The 16,345-nt window shown below is 35.9% G+C and overlaps 2 protein-coding genes across 4 annotated transcripts in view; one reads left to right on the forward strand and one right to left on the reverse strand.

Annotated features, from left to right (window-relative positions):
- Positions 1-6,464, forward strand: part of LOC133527712 (general transcription factor IIF subunit 1) — a 23,717-nt gene extending 17,253 nt beyond the window's left edge. For both annotated transcript variants that reach the window (XM_061864866.1, XM_061864858.1), the window contains exons 11-12: positions 1,076-1,184; positions 3,973-6,464. In XM_061864866.1, the coding sequence (XP_061720850.1) occupies positions 1,076-1,184; positions 3,973-4,180 (317 nt within the window). In that variant the 3' untranslated portion in view covers positions 4,181-6,464. The remainder of the gene's footprint in view (positions 1-1,075; positions 1,185-3,972) is intronic.
- Positions 6,458-16,345, reverse strand: part of LOC133527672 (carcinine transporter-like) — a 49,985-nt gene continuing 40,097 nt past the window's right edge. For both annotated transcript variants that reach the window (XM_061864798.1, XM_061864790.1), the window contains exon 12: positions 6,458-14,023. In XM_061864798.1, the coding sequence (XP_061720782.1) occupies positions 13,957-14,023 (67 nt within the window). In that variant the 3' untranslated portion in view covers positions 6,458-13,956. The remainder of the gene's footprint in view (positions 14,024-16,345) is intronic.

Here is a 16,345-nt window from a genome sequence, read left to right on the forward strand (position 1 = left end):
ATATCCAGTGCGAAGATTGAAGATGATATGTAAACGAATTTATATTTATTTATTGAAACTTTATTGCACAAATAACTAGAACTGTATAAAAAGCGAACTTAATGCTAAAAGGCATTCTCTATCAGTCAACCATTGGGTCTTTTGTTTTTAAACGTCAAATCGTGACACGTCTACCACGTCTTGGCATTCAACCATCAAATAGTGGTAGATTCGTAATTTTAGCCTGCAACCCTTAGTTTCCCTCAATCTCCCTTGCCGGCCGAGTACATATAGACTAGATAGTTATGGGGCATCCCCTTCTCACGCCGAGGTATGGTGTATAGTGCTTTTCTCAAACGTGCAATAAAATAAACTCAAAAAATTCAAAGTTTTATTTCTAGAGAAACTAAAAGTAAACTAACTAGACAATATAATCTGTGATTTTGTCTTGTGTCCGTCTGACTATCGTTTTAGCCTCATAACAAAGTGTGCAACGTTTTACGAGTATGTCGATATTATGCTTCACTTGCATCGATGCCCTAAGCACACACCACAGTGCCACACTGTTGATGATTTTAAAGTCACTGCTAATTCTTTAAAATATGCTACAAAAACGGATACTGAAAAACTGTAGGCATTTTTCTTATTTATCGATTAAATTTGTCTTAAGCAACCATGAAATAGATTTACTTCGTCTTTGGTTTTGGCAACAGCAAGTTATGTAAAAGTCAGTTCTGCTTCCGCTCTCAATTCCGATGGAGTGCAATTAATATTAATTTCAATTCTTCGCTGGAAGTCATATTAAATAACAAAATCAACAACGCACAATAAATTCAATAAAATATAATTACAGAAAGAAAAACTCGATGGCAAAATTTGTTTAACCTTCGTTCCTTGAAACCCTCGCAATTCTCATAATTCCTCTTTACGAACCACTCGTTACGTTCGTGTTTCAATTTTGGAATTTTTCGCTTGCTCGGGTATCAATACTAGCACTAGCGGTTAAAAAATAACTTTGCCCCCATGTAAAACAAATGATCACTTTTGGTGCCATTTTTGAAGGCATGAAGTGGGATCAGTTGTATGTCGTTTGCAGCGAGCGCGCCGGGCAGCGCCAGCACGTCTCGCTCTGGCTCGCCCGCGCCCGCGGTAGCCGCCGCCGCCGCGCCGCCCGCCAAGCGACCCAAGATCGATCCCTCCTACACGTGAGTATGCTTTGCCCCCATCAGATTATTTTACCTTTACCTATATTACCTTTTACTAATGCTAAAAAATACGAATTATAAGTAAAATTGGGTTTCTCTGATCGCTGTCACAGGCACAACAGTAAGGAACAAATGAGGGTTTACTAAGTTAAAAATAATTATTTATAGTACATATGGTGCTACTTTGCCGCACTAGTGCGAAAACTAACACATTACGTTACTATGTCGAACATTTAAAGGGCCATATGTACTGTAAAACGATGTACAATACATGTGCGAATAGGCAATTCGCAACTCGTGTCGGTATAAAACACTCCCTTTGGTCGTGTTTTAATTTATCGCCACTTGTTTCGAATTTCTTATTTTTCGCACTATACTTTCTTATTTTAGTGTTCATATATAACATATAAAAACAAATAAAATAAAAATTATTCAGTAACTTAAGTAAACATTTCAATATCCATGCTGGTGCCTGTTTTTATTAAAAATATATATACAGAGTATAATTTATGAGATGTGAGCAGGACTACAGCCTACACAATCAGTTATTAAGTAAAACAATCAGGCTTCTTTTCTGTTATTTATCTTTTTGGTAAGGAGTGTCTACAATCATGGACACCCAACAACACAAAGATACAATACAACACAATGAACAAAGATTAAACTTCTTTAACCGTTTTATGATAGCACTTTGAATATGAAGAAAATAAAAAGACACTTAAATGAGATACGATTTTTCAAAAGTTACCAGGCTTCGATGACATTCAATTTGCACGTCACCATGATGTTACGAGTCCGTCTTACGAATTTTCGATCTGACGGTCACGTGACCCCTAACGCGGGTTTAACATTGTTTCCCCATCACAAAAAGTGCACAGCGCCGCTAAAGAAGTTTTCACTTCAAAAACGAATCACGAATGCGTGACATGCGTTAAAAAAGTTTTCATTTACCGCCATTTGACGTACAGTTTATTTTTTGATTAGTTTTAAGTATAAAATGAATAAATATGTTTTGTTGTTTTTAAAGTAACTATAGCAAAAGGTGCTTGTAAAATGAGCGATCAAAATATTTCAACGCAGCAACGTTGGTGCAGAGCAATGCACCAACGTTGGCTGTAATTGGGGTTAGTGAATATATCATAGAAAGTTTATAATATGTAGATGAAATAGTGTATCTAACTGTACATAATTAGGCATTAAAACACTCGTGTGAGCCTATAAAGAAACTCACTTCGTTCGTTTCTTAAACCCACACTCCTGTATTTAGAAAACAAAAAGAAAAGAAAAGAAAATATTTATTAGTAACATTCGTTACAAGTCGGTTTGTAAATTGACATTTAAAGTATATACTTATAAAACAAAACATCATTATTGTAGTCTACTATAAATAACATCAACATGAATGTACATGAAAACGTGTTGGTAGCTTACTTCAATTAACTGGCGAATAAGTGCCTACAAGCCCAGCACGCTTTGGTGCAATTATTCGATGTTAATGAACTGTAGGTAAGCCAACATTTTGAAAATTGTACTTTAACCGTTTTGACAAAAAAAAAATCTAATTTATAAATTTTGTTTTTCCTCGCAAGTGTGTTGAAAAACGTCGTATGAAACGCGTGTGCTATGGTCATTACACACATCGGCTTTCTTATTGCGCGCTCGCTTACAGCTCGCGCGCACAATATCGCCTCGTGTGTAATGACCAACTTAGCACACTTGTATCATAATATTCATAATGTACTATTATTTCACTATCGTGTAACCAATGTTCGGTCAGAATAAGTACGTCACATTTCAATTCATTTGATAATAATACTTCTAATTTTTAGTTTTATTATTAAGGCACCTAATGTTTTGGTGACACAGTGTGAGTATTTTGCTCGTTACTGCGCCCGGCGCCTCCTCGAAACCATTTACTGACCTTGGTTCCAGTAGTCCAATTTTCAGGGTGCATGAAGAAGTCGAAACTACTACCTGGCACGTAGATAGCAAATTATGCGTAGTATTTATGTTTTAGTTCCAGTTTCTGTACCTCATATGCGCCGCGGTTATCTTTTTTCATCAAGTATGATTTTATTTCCGCTACAGAGGTATCCGGTTTGAAAAAACATGCGTGGATTTTCTTAGGCCGTTCCGTGGTCTGCAACTCGTCATGCACTGGTCCGGTGCCTGTGATGACACGGTCGTATTTCTGGTTATATCGATATTTTAATGCCTTTTATTATGTAGCAGTCACATAATAGTACATTACGATACAAGTGCTAAAAATAGAAAATTCGAAAAAAGTGGCGATAAATTAAAACACGACCGAAGGGAGTGTTTTAAATCGACACGAGTTGCGAATTACCTATTCGCACATGTACCGTACAACGTTTTACAGTACATATGGCCCTTTAAATGTTCGACACAGTAACGTAATATGCTAATTTTCGCACTAGTGCTATAAAGTAGGTAGCACCATATGTACTGTAAACTACTATTATGATACAATACAATATTTTCTGGCACATCTCAATAAAATATAAAATTTCATACACTGTGCGAGCGGGAAAGCAATATTATTATGCGCGTGCGATAGAGATAGGAAATGGCGGGTGAATTTACGATTCTTCGTGATTAGCGTCCATTGTTTAGAATTGCCCTTTTGTGCCTGTGGCAGCGTTTAAACAGATCTACTTTTAACTACACCCGACTGTGGGCCTTACAATCCCGTTCGCTAATACGGCGTTGTAATGAAAGTGTATGAGAAAGGAGAACTGAAGAGAGTTATGTGTGAGTTTGTTGTCAGCGAGTGCGGCGTGACGGAGGAGGCGGTGCGGCGCTACCTGGCGCGCAAGCCCATGACCACCACGGAGCTGCTTACCAAGTTCAAGTCCAAGCTCACCGGCGTCAGCTCCGAGCGCCTGCTCGAGACAATGACGCAGATCCTCAAGCGCATCAACCCCGTCAAGCAGAACATCAACGGCAAGATGTACTTAAGTATCAAGAACAACTAACGTATTTACCTGCTAGAAATTCTTCAGTAAGTCAAAGAATTGCGCTCGTGGTTGCGTCTGATTTGATGCTCGCAGAACTATCAAATGTATGGGGCCGTATCAGCGTCACCTAGGAACTATTATTATCACGGACAATTAGGTATTTATTTGTCTTTGTGATTTTGAGCTATAAGTCTTAGCACGTCAATAAACGTGTTGCATGTAAGCACATTATATTAAACCCGTCTGTTTTGTAATCGTAATGTACAGTCAACCAATTTGAATCCTAGGCCACTATAGAACCTTGTCGCTTTATTTACTAGATACTTGACACGCATCACTCAATAAGCACTGTCGTAGAAGTCATTATGGCATGGTTTTATTGTGGCCTAGGAATCAAATTGGTTGACTGTACAGTCAGCGTCAAATACTTCGTAGCAGTCAAAGTGGCCAAATAGTTCGGTACACCATACTAAATATATGGTGTACCGAACTATTTGGCTACTTTGACTGCTACGAAGTATTTGACGCTGACTGTACATATGGTTTATTTTGATGTAGTATTAAGTTAGTATGTAACATGATACAGACTTTCGACCCCCTTCAGCTTTATTATATAAAAATAATATATGTATTCTGCAAACAATAATGTAGATTATCATTAGTACCTCCGTGTTACATCTCCGAAATGTAATCAATGCGCCAAAGAAAATGGTGTACCACCGCGAATGTTAAGTGACGTTTCAAATGAATCTAAACGACCTTAAAATAAAAGTTATTTCGCAGTGGATTGTTATTATATTGCTTTTATTATGTTTCTAGATATTATTTGAATGCATTTTTATAACGCATAAAGGATTTTTTTATTTTTAAAAATTTTCGTTACTTGTCTGGCATATCGCCAGTAGTCGGAGACCTACAGGACGCAATGAAGCGGCACTTCAATGAGGTGCATATGTCATAGTTCGATATTTTAAGCATTAGATAAAAGGTAAACAATCTTGACGTGACTTTTTATTTAAAGTTATTGAAAAACGATTTTAAAAAATTAGTTTATATTACTTATGAAAGCAAAGAATATAAATAATCGTATATGATTTATAATTATTACCTACATATTTTGTATGACTTATTTTTGAAGTGTTTTTTTTTTATAAAAATACAGGTCAAGATAGCGTACTTTCTTTCTAATGCTTAAATAAACGAATTATAGTATTGAAAATATTAAATAGAGAGAAAAAAAACATTAGGGTAAATCGTCTTTTACTGGCCACCCTCCAATTACTGGCCACCTTATACTAAAATGGCTGAAATAAGAATTATATTTATTTATTTACACAATTCACGTAAACTAAATAACTATCGTTCTGATGGTTAACTTAGATTGTGTGATTATGAAACAGAATCCCTTTTGGTATAAGGTGGCCAGTAATTGAAGGGTGGCCAGTAATAGACGGTTTACAAGATATGAGGGATGAAATGATGATGATGATGTCCTCCCAGACGCATCCGTCGACGGCGACACCACAAATCAGGTATTCTGTAAATTATGACGTGCATGGGCTCGAACGTGACTTGCGAAACCGAGTTTTGTTTTAAACTTCCGGCCGCAAGTCGTGCAGTAAAGCTCGCCATTTGAATCGTAAGTGTATGTGTAGGAGGGCTTGGGCCGAGATTTTCGAAGCTGGCGTTTAGTTGAAATGGTGTAGCTTCTTGCCCTGGCAAAGAACTGCAAAGTCGGAGCTAAATTTGTAACTTTTTTGTAATTTCTCTAAATCGTGTCATTCATGTCCCAGATTTTAATATCATGGAATTCTAGAGATTTCTTTGAGTAACTACTGACGTCCTCTTTTTTTTATCGATATTTATTATTTTTAGCGCAAATCAATAAAATAAAATTATAGTATTATTTTCCATTGTTTTATCATGATTTATCTTTGACATCAATCATTCATTACCATTACCCGAATGTGCCAGCAGGAGCGTATGTATGTGTGTCCATTTCTTGGCCGAGGTTTTCGACAGAGGGGTAACCTCTTCCAGGGGTAAGCGACTCCAGTTGTAAAATCCTCCAAGTTTTTGACATAAGAGGTCGTTAAATTCTTCAGGATTGTGGTAGTGAGGTAGGGTATATACATTTTTAAAAATGGCGCCCGCAAGAAGCTTGGGGGGGGGGGTTCCTTACCATAGTAATATAGGATCAATTGAAAGCTAATGAAATATGTGTAAGCAGTCGGGTATTTTTGTTTTTAGAATAATAATTAATCTTTTAAAAATGGTGTAAAATAAAAGAAAGTATTCTGATCTTGTGACGTTTATTTTTGTATCTACCTACCTATATAAACATATTGTTTGCTTTTGACAACAATAAAATTATAGTCAGACTTTACATTTTTATTACATATCGGTTGGATTTGCACGAAGTACAATTTTAAAATAAATGGAAGACTAATCATTATTATTTTAATAATTACTATGATTATCTAAAAAAGTGCAAATTAAACTAAAAATAAATGTCAAGTCACATTACTATGAATTGAATGCAGCTTCAATTTAGTCGGCAAGGAACATGAACGAGGTCGTATTATACAGCCGTCGATAAAATTATTTAATGGTCTGCCAGGCACTGGCTGGTGTTCTAGTCTCTCTAAGGCGACTTAGACTCAGGACTCAACTAAGTTAGAGATTCACATCATATTGTAGAGTTACCGCTTTTGTGATGCCTTGGTATAAGTGGACTACTTTATGTATGTATATACTTTATTGTAATAGGAACGAAAAACACAGTTACAGGGTAAATTAAATACAACAAAGGCGAACTTATTCCTGTATGGGATCTTTACAGACTGCGCAGGACCTGTATCAGCGTGTGAGGCCCTACCGCGGAAAACGACAATCGAATATATATCTACATATTGGAGCCATAGAGAGGCAGATAATATCGATTTTTATTTTTCGCGGTAGGGCCTCTGGTCTACAGAGTGCGACCTCTGTCGGACTGCCCAGCAGATCAAACACACTGCCCAATGTAGCCCGCCACTGGCAACCAAACAACTTCTACCTCTGTCCGTCCATCAACAAGGCACTTTTACTATAGTGTCTATTAATGTCATTTACCTACCTACCTACTTACATAATGTCCACTATTTGTATAGGTATCGGCAGGAGAGTTGAGGTGAATGATTATTGATTACACACATCAGCTACACGGAGAACTAATAACAAATCGCAGCATTCAACAGCATTGAATGAATGAATGATAGTAACTTAAGCGCACGATATTACGGTAAAAACAAACTCTGAAGAAACTTTTCGGTCTTGCAGCTGGCGGTTCAAGTTGCAATCGGTACGAAAAAGAACACTAATTTTAAAGTCTCGCAGACATTACATGATTTTGTTGTTGTGTGCGTGACTTAATTCTATTGCCGATATCTACGAGTATAAACCTACCACGTTGAGCTAACATATACTAGGTAAAAGTGAAACCAATATTGAAATGAATCTACTAATCGACACAATTAGACGTAGTAGTAGGAGCGACTATTTACAAAAATCGGGCCCCATTCTTGTCGGTTCTTGAACCTCTGGCTGGAAAACTTAGTTACATATACTTACTAACCTCTACCTGGAAACATTTTTAACATTAAGTATATTTACGAAGGAGGAGGTTTTCAATTCGTCGGAATATTTTTTTTTATAGACAATACCTACCTAAGGTATTTTATATATAAGAGGGTGTTTGTCATCATGTGATGGAATCGAGTAATCGGGTAGGTATTGTGCGTTAGCTCTGGGAGAGCAACATTGGTGAAATGGAACTGCTGGTGAAGATGACGGATTGAGGATATTTTTAATTTTGTTTTGTAAAGTGGTATCTTATTCATTTGTTTATCCAATTAAGTCTGTGTATGACCCCCTTTTCTTTTTATAAAATAATTCATTGAGGTACATTACGAACCTAAATTTAAGAAGGTACAGTCGAGTTACAATTGACTTAACGTGCCTACCAACCGTTGTATCACATAATTCATTCTTTATTCAGTCCTTGAGTTTTATTTATATTAGGTACTTATTTCTAACGTAGTACCTACATAAAATAAACACCCTTGCAATTACACAATGATGAATACAGGTACCTATCGAATATGCATTGTGCAAATTTGAGCAACGTGTTCCAAATGGAAAATAAATAGTTTGTTGTTATCTCGAATACATAAGCAGTAGGTACATAGGTGTGACATTTACTTAGTTAAATAATAACCCATTGTCTGTTTACCTACTTACAAAACGAATTCATAAATCACATAAAATTACTAGAGGCAAATAAATACCTATGTAGTACAGTCAAGTATTAAATATCGATACGGACAAAGTGACATAAATATGTACACACTACCTTAATATATAGGCAATAATGTCGTGTATCGTATCGATATTTAATACCTTCTCATGTATGTACCAGTGACACACACAACGACTAGGATCGCACTACTATTTACTCAGGTAACCTGGTTGTCTTGCTTGACGGCAGAATCAACGTTAGTTGACGATCACTTTGAAGCCGAGGAACGAATTCTCTAAGACAAAATATATGGAAATCAAATATATATTTTAGTCGCCGTATGCCACTGTCATGACATGATTGGTATTTTTTAAAGTACCTAAATATAAATTAACATTACTTAAACTATTTAAGCGACGACTACTTAAGGCGGCGTAGACGTAGTATAGATAGTGCCCGCTGATGCTGATAATGTACTGTACCTTGTCACACTTAGCTGTGATAATTTTATTTACATCGGGCTACTCGTAAGTCAAAAGTATTTATTGTGCACATACGAACCCTGCAAAAGGCATAACAATTGTATGCCTGATAACGCATTACTTTTATTTAAGTATGTAGGTACCTACATTTTTTCTGTTAAACAGTAATAGTATAGGTATTTTGCAACGAATATTCACATATTACAGTCGGCAAGTAGGTTTGTGTAGGTTTCGTCATAATCTACCTATAAACACGTAAAAGTTCTGCGAAGTGATATTTAAAATTAAATACTTATCTACATTACCTTATCCCTCAAATCAATATTGAGGAAAGTAATCTAAACTGAGATTACTTTGATCCTGGGGGTTACTGTAATAAAAACCTAATTTCTTAATAGATCTAGAATTGCTCATGGACGCTAATTAAAAATCGTCGATGATGATGACTTGTGATAGGTTATGGAGAGTGATTCCTCGCTCGTTTATGAACTATTGTATGTGGTGGCTTTCAAGACAACCTCTAGAGCTTTATTTGCATTGAAAGTCACAACCCTGGCCATCAATTCGTTTTTGTGAGTATAGTACGTCAGACTAAGCTAAGTTGGCAGCAATTTTGACAGCGTACACAGTGCAGGTGTTATTTTAAACGTCAACCTTCTATGAAATTATGACGTTTACTTAACACTTTCACAGCCTGGGTTCTATACTCACAAAAACGAATTGATGGCCAGGGTTGTGAAACTTTCAATGAAAATAAAGCTCTACTGATTGTCTTGAACGCCACCACATACAATTGTTCATCAACTCTATTAGTTACTTGTAGGCATCCCATCCCATACGGGTCTACTTTAAATATTTGGATCAATGATGTGAATCTTAATAACCAAGTTGTTTTAACTGCATTATCATTACATTATACTAAGAACATATAATAGTATAGTTAACGATTGATAGAAGGCGTTCATTTATCTGAGCTAAAGGTTAGCATGTAGGTAGCTATGCATATATTCTAAGCCCATAAAAAGTAGATACGCATGGGACACTTCATCATAACTGCCTCGGTAAATTTATGAAACTCCCGGTACGCGTATTACCTATTAATAGTTATTTGTTTTACAAGGTGGCAAAGTTGTTGTTTAACCGCTCGTGTCCGATTGATACCCGAACAAGCGAAATATTCCAAAATTGAACCACGACGGTAGGGAGTGGTTAGAGAAGTGGAATCTTGAGCGTTGCGAGGGTTTCAAGGCACGAGGGTTAAACAAACTATGCCTCCGAGTGAATGACAAAATTTTTCACCACACCAACGTGAGGAAAATACTAAATATGGAATACCAAAAAATCTAACCAAATTAAATCCAAAAGAACGTAAAAAAATATCTTTCTAAATCATAATTTAAGAGTCAATTCTACCAGCTAACATACGGAAACAGCTCAAAATATGCATCTGATTACTTTGCCCCACAAGTGGATAAAATGCAACTTTCTCATTCGTTTTTGAACAATCAAGAGGGCCTTTACCAGTTGGTGTGGTGAAAATATCATTGTCTGTTGTTTATTGAGGATAGACATCGATGTTACTTCTGATCAATAGGTATTTGTATCTGTGTGATACTTAGATACACACATTGTTTAAGTACTTTTTATAGTTTTACATAACTCTATTTATATATTTTACCTACACACATCATAAGCCCCGAAAACCCTAAAAAAATATGTTGCGTTCAAAGACCGGAAATTACCGCCAGCTTAAAGATCTGTTCTATTAGAACAAACTCAGATTTTCGGAAGGGGTGTTAAGTAGGCCCCAAGGAAGCTCCCTTTAAAAAAACTGACGATTTCGGCGTGACGATAAGTTACGATGAATTTTTGAAAATGCAAAAAAAAAAAAGTTTTTTTGAAAAACTCGAGCGCGTCAGATTTTCATAGGGGAGGTTTATCTCGGTATCCTGAAAGCATATTTTCTTAATCTGACAAAAATGTTGGTGGGTTCTCTTAATCTGACCGAAAAAGGTTTTTTGGTTTCTTTTTTTCCTTTCTTTCTCCTTGATAAAACGGGGATTTTAAGAATGACAATAAAGCGATAGATGCAAACAACGTAAATGTAGATGAAATGTAGTACGAATTGTATTATTTATTGTATAAAAAAATGAAATGATATAAAAATATATTTCCGCGTAGCGCTCAGTCTGTATTACATGTTTATAGCAAATTCCTCTTTTTTGCTTCAATTCTTCATTTCGTTTTGCTTACGGTACGTCCAAAAAACAATTTGAGGATCAACAGGCTATTGAATAATATAGATACATGAAACTGTACATGTTAATAATACTTTTGTATACAGATACGCGTAACTTTTTCCGAGTCCAACAAATTTGTCGAGAAGCTTTAGAAAAAAAAAAAGATGTAATAAAAGTCACATAATTTAATCATCGTTATTTCATATCAATTTTTTTAACACCCTCAGTTTTCGAGATATACTCAAAAAACCGGGAGTTTGAGTTTTTATGATGCTTCAAGTCAAAAAGTTTTAACTTTGAACAAAAATGTAAAGAGATCTTTTTTGTGTAAAATAAAATTACCTTTTTTGTTTATTTAAACTTTTTTTTTGTATAATGTATCGTTCGCGACTTATATGCCGCAACGCGTTTTTCGGAAGACGAAATGGCTCCTCCACACTTCCGGTCATGCGGAAACCGGCAGATTTTGTATTTTTAGTAAGTTTAAGATTATATTCTTCAAAAAAAAAATCGCGCTCGAGAATGCCGGATTGACGTTTTTTTTTTACAAGTTCGCGACCCTATAACTCGGCGGCGTCAAGGACTTATCGTCAGATTAGTTAAATTTACTCTTAAAACACTAAAATCAACCCCCAATATCTTAATCTGACGCGCTCGAGTATTTCAGACTATCGATTTTTTTTTACTAATCTGATCGTCTATCCTAGGCGCGCGTCACTACATATAGAGCTAAATACTTTACAAGGTTGTTCTATTAGGTCTAAGGTATCTCTCATATCTTAAACTGCCACGCTCGAGTATTACCGAAAATTCCCCTATTCGCCGCCCTAACTACAATGATTATTGCATAATTATTACATCAATATCTATTTTATAATTAAATTCAATGACAATGTCGAACAACTCTGAAAAACAAAGGAATTTGATGACTTCTATTCTAATATTTCGAAACGTGCCAATTGCAAATAATTTTGATAAATTGAACGATATGTGACAGGTGGGGTGGACATTAGTTAATAGTTTGTCTCTCTACGGTATCTTTTTATTAGTTTGAGTTAATAAAAAGAAAAACATTGATTTATTTAAAATACATTAAACCAAAACTAAATACTAAATTAAATTAAAACTAAACTAAACAATGTCACAAAATAACCTAGTCAAACAACTTCCGGGCACAAAGGTGCCCATCACGCTCGCTCCGTTGTCACGCTGAATTGCGATAGGCAGTCTCTCCGCCCCAATTCGCCCAAGAAAATTGGTTTGTGTACAAACTAACTACTTATAGCAGAACTCGTGTAAAATGAGCGATCAAGATATTTCGGAGACGCTAATTCATATCCGCAAGTTCCGCGACAGAGCAACGATAATACATGGAAATAATACCAAAAAAAGGTGTTGCCTTACATGAAATGAGGTAGTTCTGTTTTTTATATATATTGGTAGTGATGAAATAGTAATTACAAATCCAAGTTTTCCACCTCGAAAGCTCTTCCGATCATTGTGTGTATAATATACAGTACAGCGAGGGAAATTGTTATAACTCGTATTTCTTGTATATCAGTATATCTTTGATGGACCAGGCTTGTCCTTTGAATTCACAGCACTCCTTTTGGGGCCAGCGTGTATGGTAGCATTTCTTCGTCAACCTGATCAGGCAGGTCGAAATTGTCATTTGATGGTGGATTATCAATGAATGGTTTTTCAATGTCGGCACACATCTCCGGTCCTGTATATTCTCACAGGATTGACCATTGCTGTAGTTGCAAACAGCTGAGCATTTGAGACTGAGTCCTGCTTTCCTGCAACCGCAAGTGCTGGTACAACCTTTTTTGCAGTTACAGTTCAAAATTTTGCAAATCTTTGAAAAGCCGTATCTTAGAAACTATTTGGCTTACTAAGACTTATACTCAACTAATTGCAAATATCATCTTCTTAAAAGTGTGCATAGTGACTTTTGTCTTAAATCCAGTTGTTAGTGGAAAAAAATTACAAAAAATGAAAAACACGCTAAAATTTAATGGATTTTCATGTACTTTGCAATGATCCCAAGGGCTTTCGAGGTCGAAAACTTGGATTTGTTATTACCATTTCATCACTACCAACATATTAAAAAAACAGAACTACCTCATTTGATGTTAGGTAAAATGTACCAATTCTATGGGCTACGATGCCGCAATTCGCCGGTAGTGGCATGCGGTTCCTGAACACATCATAAGAGAGCTTACAATATTATGTGCGTAAACAAAACAATGTAGGTACTTATAACTGTATATAAGTAGGCATTAAATAACCCGTGAACTCCTTTTATAAAATTCTTTAATGCCTGTTGATTACTTAGCAATCACTTTAAATAGTTTTATTGTAAATCAACGCATCAGCGGAGATCCGCGCGCTACGACCTGTTAGATTTTCTCAACATTAGACATTATCCGAAAATAAAAGTGATACCTATTTCGTGTTTTATGACAAGTTGACGACAATATTTCTAACTTAATATCAGTAAGGATATCAAAAATATATAGAAGTTTTTCATTTAAAATAGAAGAGTAACCACAGCTCGACAGCTTACGGTATACCTGTACCCAGTGTTGGCCGAACGTTAAGTAGTAAGTAGCATTGAAAATATTATAAATTAACCATTACAAAATGAACTGTAAGCCGTAACGGACGGTCACAGTTTAGGGTTCAATTTGTAAACGTTAATTTTCAATATTTTCAATTCTAATTAACGTTCGGCCAACACTGCCTGTACCCATCCTTTAACTTTGTAGACACCTATGTATTACAAAGTCGCTACATAATGGGCTCCTTGGTTTTGTTCATCTCCTTTAATGCCTCCTCTTCGATTTCTTCTATTTTTCTGCAAAACAAGTAATAAATGTTATAAAAAACAACAATCAATAGATACATAGAGGTAGAAAATGACATAAAATATTAACCTTAAAAAACACAACTTCAAAAACTACAAGTTAAAATAATAAGTATCCCTTTTATAACCCTGATGTTTAGAAATCACAACATGTTAAAGGCAGTTACAAGTTACAAATAAAGATGTGTCAAAAAACACTGTGGGTCAGTATAGATAGGGATCCTAGGTATATTGTTACGTATAAAATTAAGTTAAAGTGTAGGTATAGGTATTTTAAACGTAATAAGTCAGACCAAGCTAACACGGCAGCGATGTTGATATCACAGACTGTGCAAGTGTTGTTGTAAACGTAATAATTCCATAGTAGTTGGCTGCATAAATGTAAGTATAATACATAAATAGGTACTTATACTAAAAAGTATAATTAGAGTCAGAACAAGCTAAGTTGGCAGCGACTTTGATAGCCCAGCTTGTGCAAGTGTTAAGTAAACTTCATATAGGAGTTTGACTTTTAAAATAACACTTGCACTGTCTGGGCTGTCAAAATCGCTGCCATCTTATCTTGGTCTGACTCTACAGGTATAGATCGTGACATTCCCGACGACGCGTGCATTGACTCGTATTGTCATGTTATAAAAGGTTAGAATTGACAAATATGCGCGTCATAGTGTATGACACGAATTAAAACGTAATGGCGCTTTACATTCGCGTGCCAGTGGCGAGCCGAGTCGCAAGCCGAGCTACGAGGCGAGAGCGTGTACATTAGCTCGAGGGGCTCACGAACGTAGCCGAGACGAGACACGAGGCGAATAATTCTAATATCATTTATGACAAAAATCTCATTACAATTTTTAAGAAAACTTTTTGAAAAACGATGATAATTGTAATGAAATGCTATAGAAGCTGGTTGCGGCAACCAATACACTTGGTGAGATTAAAGCAACATGACTTTGCTGGCTCGGTCACCTGAAGAGGATAGGAAAGGATCGAGCTGTGAGAGGTGAGAGAGTGTGTCTGGGACACCCGGGTGGAGAACGTCCATCCGGGCGGCCCAGGTACCGCTGGGCTGGAGTGACGAAGCCCTAAAAAAGACAGAGAGTGGCACAGAACAGGGCTGAGTAGCCAAGGTCCTTTTTGGGTCACTGAAGTAGGCATTGAAGTAGTAGTAAAGCATTTTGTATGCTTTGGTTTCATTGCACCTAAATATCATAATATCATAGTAATAATATGTTTTATATTTCATAACAACTTAGTCCTAAATATCAAATTGTGTCCTTTTTAAAATGGCCAAATGTCATATCTACTTTAATTCATATTAAATAAAACTGTCTCATAAAAAAAAATGCCGAAGGTTGATTGTGACCGTAAAAGCATTCGGCGAAAAAGTGGAAAGCCTAAAAATACTTGTAACATTTGCTGTTACACAGCTTTTTACACATAAAATTTGATTTAATATAATCATCATTTTTAAAAAAGTTCATGTGAGTTTTATTAAATAAATTACAAGTATTGGATAATTGCAAGCCCTAATTACAACGGAGCAAAGTTGTTGTTTAACCGCTCGTGCTCGAATTAATACCCGAGCAAGCGGAAAATTCCTAAATTGAACAACGAGCTTAAGCGAATGGTTTGATAAGTGGAATCTTGAGCGTTGCGAAAGTTTCAAGGCAAACAAATTTTGCCCCCGAGTGAAACAAATATTTTCACCACACCTATCCGCGGAAAATATTAAATGTAACATATCAAACAAAATCAATTCAAATCAAATCCAAATGAACGTCATCAATATTTATCATTCAGAAGTCAATTCTACCAGCCAGCATGGAAACAACTAAAAATTTGCATCAATTTACTTTGCGTGGGGCATATGGAGAAAATGCAATTTTCTCGTCAGTTTTTGTACAATCAAAAGAACCTTGTTGGTATGGTGAAATAGTTATTTATTTTACAAGGGGGAATGTTGTTGTTTAACCGCTCGTGCTAATATTGATACTCGAGCAAGCGAAAGATTCCAAAATTGAACCACGAGCGTACTGAGTAAACTTTGCCTCCGAGTGAAACACAAAAAAAAATCGCCACACTAACGCGAGGAAAATACTAACTATGAAATACAAAAAAAAATCAAACCAAATCGAATCCAAAAGTACGTAATAAAAAATAATTTTCAAAACCATTATTTAAAAGTAAATTCTATCAGCTAACATACGGAAACAGCTGGCAGTTTACTTTACTCGCTACGCTCGTGGTTCAGTTTTGGAATCTTTCGCTTGCTCGGGTATCAATATTAGCACGAGCGGTTAAATAACAACTTTG

The sequence above is a fragment of the Cydia pomonella genome, chromosome 1 (assembly GCF_033807575.1).
Source record: "Cydia pomonella isolate Wapato2018A chromosome 1, ilCydPomo1, whole genome shotgun sequence".
Lineage (NCBI taxonomy): Eukaryota > Metazoa > Arthropoda > Insecta > Lepidoptera > Tortricidae > Cydia > Cydia pomonella.